The sequence below is a fragment of the Myotis davidii genome, unplaced genomic scaffold, assembly GCF_000327345.1.
Source record: "Myotis davidii unplaced genomic scaffold, ASM32734v1 scaffold172, whole genome shotgun sequence".
Classification (NCBI taxonomy): Eukaryota; Metazoa; Chordata; class Mammalia; order Chiroptera; family Vespertilionidae; genus Myotis; species Myotis davidii.
The window spans coordinates 19,177-28,521 of NW_006284343.1; the positions used below are offsets into that span (position 1 = coordinate 19,177).

General features: G+C 38.2%; 1 protein-coding gene across 1 annotated transcript in view; it reads right to left on the minus strand.

The window, feature by feature from the left end:
* ABCA9 (ATP binding cassette subfamily A member 9) overlaps window positions 1-9,345 on the minus strand; it is a 42,434-nt gene that overhangs the window by 16,933 nt on the left and 16,156 nt on the right. The window contains exons 14-20 of the mRNA XM_015570476.1: window positions 8,324-8,540; window positions 7,710-7,829; window positions 6,255-6,453; window positions 4,611-4,777; window positions 3,195-3,328; window positions 2,673-2,810; window positions 442-549 (exon numbers count right to left, since the gene is read on the minus strand). Of these exons, the coding sequence (XP_015425962.1) occupies window positions 442-549; window positions 2,673-2,810; window positions 3,195-3,328; window positions 4,611-4,777; window positions 6,255-6,453; window positions 7,710-7,829; window positions 8,324-8,540 (1,083 nt within the window). The remainder of the gene's footprint in view (window positions 1-441; window positions 550-2,672; window positions 2,811-3,194; window positions 3,329-4,610; window positions 4,778-6,254; window positions 6,454-7,709; window positions 7,830-8,323; window positions 8,541-9,345) is intronic.

The following is a 9,345-nucleotide window of genomic DNA, read 5'->3' on the forward strand; positions in this document are numbered from 1 at the left end:
ACCACTGACAACTTAGGCAGGTAATTAACAAGGTCAGGGTTGTGTTTTTAAGATAGTGCTCTGTTACACTGTGTGGAAAATGGAATAGGAGACAACAAATGAGGCCCCATGGAGAGCAGCTAGGGGGGCTGTTGTGCTCATCCAGGAAGAGGGGATGTCTGTGGGTAGGCGCCTAGGAATAAAACTAAGTGGTAAAGCAGATAAAACTCCCACTTCCTGTTAGATGATGATATCGTCTAAGCTGCCCTTCCGGAGATCTCTTATTGGTTTAAGAAAAATAGCATTTTCTTTATAGTTGCCAACCTTTAATGAAAATGTTGGCTGTTCATTGTTTCAGGTACATAAATTAGGTGTACCACCTACATATAAACCTATGGTCAGAGATGGGGAAGGGTTCCCTGGGCATTAAGAACATGTAAACACTTTGTCAACCCTTCTTACTTTATAGTCACTGATGCTGCTCATGGCAATGAACGGAGTAAAGCAGGCCGCCCCAGGTATCCAGAGGAAGGGATTGCCCATGGACTCATACTCCTCAGACATGGACTCCTGAAATCATGCAGAACACGAGTTGATGGCAATTGGTATAAGGTTCATTTTTACTTTCTTAACTAAATCACTCAAATAAATCAACCCATCTGACCACCAAAGATACTTTCCAAGGTTCTCTTTGCAACTTCCTTCCACATTAACTTTCAATCACAAGTTGCAACAACATGGGAGCTTTGAACATGCCTCCTGCTTTACTTGGGAGGAAGCAAATGCCACCAGGTCGCAAGAATTGGCCAAGGTCCCACAGTTAATAACATGCAAGGTAAGCACAAAACGTCTGCTCTCTGACTTTATGAGGGTAACATTTAAGCTGATGTCTTTATGGGCAATAGAGCTGTGGACTGCCAACGCTACTCTCAGAAAGTGGTGCCAAATCAGTTCAGTCTAACACTTATGAAGAATCATTCCTCTGGCTCAACTTAATGCATAAGTAGCAAATTCAAACGTCTTTGGGGGACCTGGTAGATATAAATGCATGAGTAGGGGATGTTAGGAAATAAAAGTGATGGGGCTTGGGAGAAAAATGATCAGCACACATTCCACGTAAGGACATTAAGTCTTAAAAATGTCAAAATCCTGTACAGGTCAAAGAGGGCCTTGCGTTTTGCTAGAAGCTTTGATCTGATCTATGATCGGTTGCCTTGCTACACTGCAAGCCTTCTGTATCATGAGGTCTGATATCATGAGTTTTGAGATCATCTTACTTCTCTCTTCTCTTAGCCCAGCGGTTCTCAACCTGTGGGTCATGACACCTTTGGCAGTCGAATGACCCTTTCACAGGGGTTGCCTAAGACCATCCTGCATATCAGATATTTACATTATGATTCATAACAGTAGCAACATTACAGTTATGAAGTAGTAATGAAAATAATTTTATGGTTGGGTCACAACATGAGGAACTGTATTTAAAAGGCCAGAAGGTTGAGAACCACTGTCTTAGCCCCTCCTAAAACTTCGTGGCAAATTATATTTTAGCCCTATCCAGTTTGGCTCAGTGGATAGAGCGTCGGCCTGCAGACTGAAGGGTCCCAGGTTCGATTCCGGTTAAGGGCACATGCCTGGGTTGCGGGCTTGATCCCCAGTGGGGGGCATGCAGGAGATAGCCATTCAATGATTCTCTCTCATCATTGATGTTTCTATCTCTCTCTATCTCTCTCCCTCTTCCTTCCTCTCTGAAATCAATAAAAATATATTTAAAAAATTATATTTTAAACAAGAACTGCTTCTAGTTCTAACTAAGCCTGTTCTCTAATCTACTCAAAACTGAACACTCTTTAATGGAAACAATGCATTCCCAAGGAAAGTAATATTAACAGCAGTAATGATAACAAATGCATTTTATTGAGCACCTATGGCTTCCTGCATCATGTTTTATAACTCATGTTTATACTAACTTGGCCAACTGACCCGGGTGTTCACAGTGCCTCGTTTACTTCTAAAGAAACCCCGGTGATGAATTTCTTACCTGTACTTTCTGTGTGTGTGGATTGGCAAACCAAGGCTTGCAGAAGCCAAGTTGTTAAGGAGGCCCCAGTGTCTGGCCTTGATGACTCTGGCTGTTTCAACCAGGTCCCACTACTTAGGACTAGAGATGGTGACAGATCGAAGACCAAAAGTCATTCCTTTTTCTGAATTAATTGTATTTTCTGCTGTTCCACTGACCCTAAGTCATCCAATTAAGTTTACAATGTTATACGATTATTTTAAATATCGTGTGTGTGTGTGTGTGTGTGTGTGTGTGTGTGTATGAATGTAAGTAAGTTGTAAGTGTATAAAACATGACCCTGGCCAGTATTGCTCAGTGGTTGAGTGTAAACCTATGAACCAGGAGGTCATGGTTTGATTCCCGATCAGAGCATATACCTGGTCTTAATCCGCAGTGGGGGGTGTGCAGGAGGCAGCCGGTCAGTGATTCTCTCTCATCATTGATGTTTCTATCTCTCTCTCCCTCTCCCTTCCTCTCTGAGATCCATAAAAATATATTTAAAAACAAACAAACATGAACTTATTCAATAATAATAAGTTCATAAAAATCAACACGATGTTATTTCAGCATTTCAGGTATTTTTTTAAAAAAAACTTCTTATAGTTCAGGATAAGGGATATAATATTATACTTACTTCAAAATACGTGCTTCTGTCTGTCTGGATGTGTTCTGAAGAATTAAAAACTCCAAGCAGCCCATTGCTAATGATGTCCATGAGGACAGGGAAGCAATTCAGCCTTTTGGTATTGCATGCTATTGAAAATTTCTGGTGCTGAAATAAAACAAATGTGCATTCTGAGTCCTCAGAGAGCCAATGCGAAATGTAATGCAAAAATTTGATAGAAAATCAAAGTATTGACAACACAATAAGGCTAAAGCACTGAATACGATGAATACCACCATCACTAATATCTGATTAAGTCCCAAAATACTGCAAGAAATACAGTGTTGTGGTCTTTACTGGCCACTGCATCAGCCACAATATGTTATATGCAGGCTGTGGGCAACTAATTGTAGCCCACCTTCTCCTCTACAAATGAGAACTACCCCATCTGCTCATGTCAAATTGGTCTTTTACGTCGGTCAATATGTATTTCTCAGATTGCACGTTCATACTCCATCTTTGGTGAGATGCAGCAATCAGAACCCAACATACCTTGTCATCGCCTAACACCGTGATAGCACCGTTGTATGATGGCTCGTTGGCACCACGTCGAATTCCAAACGCATCCACTTCCAAAGCTATGTTCTGCTGCCTCAGTGAATGTATAAAGTTTTCAATGCTCGACCCTACCAAGAAGGTAAAATTCAAAAGAAGCAAAAATGTAGTAAAACAAAAGTCAAATAATATATATTTTTAAAACCTTATTAATGTCACTCAAAGCATACCATAATGATGATTTCCTTAAAAAGGCAGAATTGATGGTGTGGTACTAAAACCCATTCTGATACCAGGGATATGGCAAGGTAACTTTACCTAGAGGCTAGGTATTTTACTTATAATGTTGTTAGTGTACAAATATGCATAACTCACAGACAACAGTGAGGAAAGAGGGGTTTGGGGTGGGGCGGAGGTGGGCAAAGGAGGGGGAGATAGAGACATCTGTAATAGTGTCAACAATAAAAATCAATTGAAAAAAATACTATTTAAAATTATCATTATCATTCTTGAAGATATTAATCTTGTATTTTCTTAGAAATTTGGGATATATTTTCTTTCCAGGGCCTTAGAATGCATAGTACTTCAAAAATGTTATGGAAAGATCTAGAAGATCAGTCAATGGTCAAGTAAGCTTGCAAAATGTGTTTCTAAAACCAACTCTTCCACCCTCTATTTGCCATTTTTAAATTAATTTTCTGTTTGGCATCATGTCCAAATAGTCCATTTCTAAATAGTCCATCTGGTGTTTCTCAGTGTTTAGAGCATCAGCCCATGCACCAAAGGGCGTCGGGTTCGATTTCCACTCAAGGGCATGTACCTCGGTTGCAGGTTTGATGCCTAGCCCCGGTCAGGGCATGTGCAGGAGGCAACCAACGGATGAGTCCTCTCACATTGATATTTCTCTCTCTCTCTCTCTCTCTCCCCCACCACCCCTCCCTTCCACTTATGTGTGCTTTCTAAATAGTCCAGCTGGTGTTTCTCAGTGTTTAGAGCATCAGCCCATGCACCAAAGGGCCTCGGGTTTGATTCCCACTCAAGGGCATGTACCTCAGTTGCAGGTCTGATGCCTAGCCCTGGTCAGGGCATGTGCAGGAGGCAACCAACAGATGAGTCTCTTTCACATTGATATTTCTCTCACACACATTGATATTTCTCTCTTTCTCTCTCTCTCTCTCTCTTGAGTCCTCTCACATTGATATTTCTCTCTCTCTCTCTCTCTTTCCCCCACCACCCCTCCCTTCCACTCTTTCTAAAAAAGTAATGGAAAAATATCCTTGGGTGAGGATTAAAAAATAATAATAAAATAAAATAAAACATACAGAGTGTGATTTTTCCTTCATGGTTTATGCTGTCTGGGGAATCTCTGAACAAGCACCACATTGAAAGGTTGCACTTAAGCTCCATGCTCACCTGTTTTATTGATGACCAGTAAGTGTGTCAGAGGAGCTTGAGGCGGTTGTCCTGGTGAGAGGAAGTACATATTGGGAGACAGTCCCCAAGAATAACTCTGCCGATATATCTCATAGAATAGATATTCCAAAAGCTGAGGGAAAAGGCTAATGCACAAAAGCAGTAATCTGCATAAAGGAAAAGGTAAGAGAAAATCATGTAGAGCAACTTTGGTAGGTTTTTACATGTGGGCAGAGAATGGATGTTTTAATAGAAATTGCAAACCCTAACCACATATATGAATCATGCTTTTCTTCCCCGTTTCTTTTTTCCTAAAGTAAGATGGTTCCTATGAACCTCTCCTTGGTATTTCTATCTCTCCAAGTGCCGCCCTCTACCCCCTTCAGACATGTCATTCAAGCCTAGGAAATATGCTGATTACCACTCTTAAATATCCCTCTCTAATTCCCACTTTTTTGCTTTGATTCAGTCTCACACTTCTTCTTTTGGGGGGAACCACTGCAAGCTGGCATATCGCCAACACCCTGACCTGCTACACCCTGAAACTCTCCCTTTCCTCTCCCCAATTTCTGCAAGTTCCAACATTTTCTCATCCACTCGGGTTCCGAAGTTCAATTATGATATACTCATTTCTCTCCCGTACTTTCTTTTTCCAAATGTTTGAAAATTTCTCTTATCATCATTAGTACTTGCCTTGCACCTTCTTCTCTCTTCTACTTTTCAAGTTTGGACCTTAATTATCTCTCTTCTGACCTCTTTCAACATTGTCCTAAATGGCTCTTTTCCTTGTGCCCACTGTCTTCTGTTTCCAAACCATTTGCACTGTTTCCCGGCTAAGTTTCTTGGCATTCTGTTCTAATGATATCAATTGCCTGTTCAAACTAAAAACTAAAACTTCAAAAATTCCTTATTAGTCACAAAGTCCAAACTCTCTAGCTCTATGTAATATATTATCAACATTGTTTTTACTTTTTTGCACACTCTGTGTTGCAAAGAACTCAAATTAATAACAGTTCTGCAGACTTCCCATGCATCTCCACGCTCAGAACTGCTCTCTGTCTGAATTTCCGTCCTGCTTTCCCTCCTTAGCTAAATGTTCCATTTTCCTACATCAAATTCAAATTCTCCCTCATGTAAAATTCTTTTTCCAGTGCCCTATTTGGACGCTATGGTTGACAATATTGTCTGATTTTGGACTATGCTTTCTTACTGTGCTTCTAATCACCCTTGAGAGCCAATGGAATGAATGAGTGCCCTGGTAGAGAGCAGAGCTCATGCCAGGAGGTATCACTCAGTGAGAAACCGGAAGCTGGAGAGGACTGGAGAGGCTCCAGATAGTGATGTGAAGCCTCGGATAAGATGCGGCCCGGCACAGAGGAGAGTGCTAACATTCATGCTTCTGCTAAACTACTTCAACCTTTTGATAAGAGCAGATTCTGTGGAAATTAAGAGAAAAGCCCCACACTTTATCTGTTTTAATTACACACCCACCTAAGCAACTAAAAATGGGCTTCGACTTCTATGTTTAAGAGACCATATATAATTGCTGAAATGTATTTTATCTGTGATCGGTTGTTGTTTTTCCTCTCTTGAATTTATTTTGAATGTGCCGACCATGCATACCTGAAACCCTCAGGTACTCACATGGCCATCAGAGTTTTTTTTTCATTCTTTAACTTCAGGAAGCGAACTTTCGCTATGGCACAGGTCTGCTGCCTCCAGAGAGCCATGCCGCTGGCTGTTTCCTTTGTCTCATTAAAGGAAGACAAAACTTGTTCTAGCTCAACAAGGCCTCCTGTGTCTTTTGTCCTATCACTTTGTAACTGTGTCCAAATTCCAATATCTAGAAAATATAAAATCAATAATTTATAAAGTGCCATTTCAGATGTGCCTAATTTCGATTTCCCTAAGATTATCTACTCACTACATGGTGTCAGAGTAGAGAGCCTTGGACAAAGATACAATTAATCTAACTCATGGTTTTACTTGAGCACCTATTACAGAAATGGGAATGAAGCAAAAAGACGGAAGGAAGGAAGGAAGGAAGGAAGGAAGGAAGGAAGGAAGGAAGGAAGGAAGGAAGGGAAACTATAAGAAGAAAAAATGTGATATAATAAAAGAAAAATTTGTATTTTCTGAAGAAAAAAATTCTGTGTCTACAGCTTTAAAGGACTTAATTTATTCTAGAGAAATCAATGAAAAGAAACTTATATTTAGCCAAGAAGAAGAATCTATTCATTGCAACAGATAAACTATCTTAGTATTTCTGACCCAGCTAGAAAATTTAATATAGATAGAACCCTTTCCTTTCCCCTCTGGGAATATTAAATTGGTGGAAACAAGATTTTTTAATATAGCCATGGTTGAAAATAAAAGTTATGTCTTTTAGAAGAAGAGCCTAGAGAAATTGATCAGCTCTAGACTTTCAGAAAGCTAGATGAACATTAAAAGGTAAGTGCAACCAACCACAAAGAAAAGATATCAAGTGTATAACTTAAAAAAGGATAAAACATAAAACCCCACTTGATCAATAAGGAAAAAAAACAGAAAATGAAAGTGGAAAAGTGCAATAAAGAGTTGACACAGATAGTAAACCAGAAACAAAGAACTACCTTAGAATCATTAGAGAGAAAATCCCAAGGATGACAATTAGACTGACAGAAAAAATTTCAACAGTAACAATGGAACCTTGAAGACACTGGAATGATGTCATCAAAATACTACAAGAAAAGCAACTGTCAATCTACAACCCTAATTTCTTATCTTGGTAGCCCTTATACAATATTATGTTATATATATAATAATAAATATAATAATAATAATAAATATTGTCTGCTCCATGAGGATTTAGTCTTATGCACTGCTGTATTCCACATGCTTAAAATGCATGGTACAAAAATAGGATATTCAAAGTGGGAGGCCAGCATTGAGAGAAGAGGGTAGGAAACAGAAATACATTTCTATCTGTTCTACATTTTCCCAAAACAAGACTAAATCATTAGACTCCAAAAGCATATCATTTCAACATTCAAAGTATATTTTCAAGATAAAATACTGCACATAAATATAAAATTTAAATTTCTTTTTTTTTTTTTTTACCTGATTCATCAATAGCTGATTTTCCTTCTAGCTTCAAGAACACCTCATTCAAAGTTGTCATGGAAACACCGTAATTCTCAATGCCTTGATAAGACCATCTATCAAGATCCCTATAAAGGTCTAAAGGTAGACACAAAAATGCATCCAAGAAATATGATTTGTAATGAATGAGATTGATAATAACATTTTAAAAAATAGAAAATTCATGTGATAGAATGCATTAATCAGAAGCAGGTATGATATAGACTTTCTTTTATTTGTAAAATAGTCTAGACAGTATATACATTTCCATGTCTTCTTGAGTATAAAATGTTAAAGTTATTTTTTTTATTCTTAGAAAACTACATATGTGAGGGATTTTGAAATGTTATATTTTATTTAATGTTTTAAAATATTTAATTGTTAGATTATGAAGAGTGTTATAGATAGATTGACTGTGTCAACCCAAAATTTATATGTGGAAATCCCCATTATTTAAGAAATATTTTCTAGAAAATCGGGATTTATGCTTTCATGTTAGGCTTAATTGTTAGGCAATACAATAACAAATGCAAAAGAACTAAGGTTATTGTAACATCAGTATAAACCACTCTGTGGTCTTTGCATTCTGTTACCTGGGAATTTGTTTGTCCTTTCCAAAGGCAAAATATATACAAGCTTTTCTTCACTTTGTGCTGTTAATTTGGCATCAGGGATGTGCTGTTTAACAAGCGATGTTATATTGTCTGGATCACACATTTCATTCAAATGCAAACTAACATTTAAAAAGAGTAAATTTAAATTATTTTTCTCGAACACTATCTCTACAAATAATTGTAGTATGTGCTCGTCCTTTCATTAATGAGACAAAACATGTATAACCTAATGAACGAAGTGAGACATAAAAACACCAATATAGTCCAAACTGTATAATCTTTACCACATGTCTGGGGAGCGAGTATAAGGGATGTTAGAGATAGAGAACGTGACTCAAGGATTAGTATTTGGAGAAAAGACATACTCGGCTAGACCGTGGCTGGGGTGAGGTGGAAGGGAATGCCTAATTTTGTTTCCACCTGCTCAATAACTCAACTTTGAATTCGCCCTTTGCAAAAACTAGCACTGGAACATGGGAAAAACAAACACAGAGGTACTTAGTATAGTCATTAAGAACGTGGTTTGATTGTTCTACTGATCCTTGTTCCAGAATGCAGGTTTAAGGTCTCTGAGCATCAGTTTTCTCATCTGTGAGACTGAACAATACTAAGCTTTCCAAGGATCTCAAAATACAGAACAAAATAAAATATGTATGAGATAGCACAGGGTTTTGCACTAAGGAAACCCTCAATATGTTAGCTGATGTGATCTTTTTTTCTTTTTTGATCCAAAATGTATTCAAGTTGAAGGTGGTCTGTCTTGTTAAGAGAACAGACAAAGTTCTTCATGAAATCATTGGATTTGAGCAAGCCCATTATTAGTCACATGCATTGAATTACACTGAGGCTATAGAATGACAAGGGTATCACAATTGACTTTGATGACATAAACCTAAAAAAATTCATTTTAGAAAAAGCTATTTTGTGCTTACAAGGCCCTGTGCTGAGCACTAAAATACCAAATAAGAATACAGCCCTAGCTGGTTTGGCTCAGTGGATAG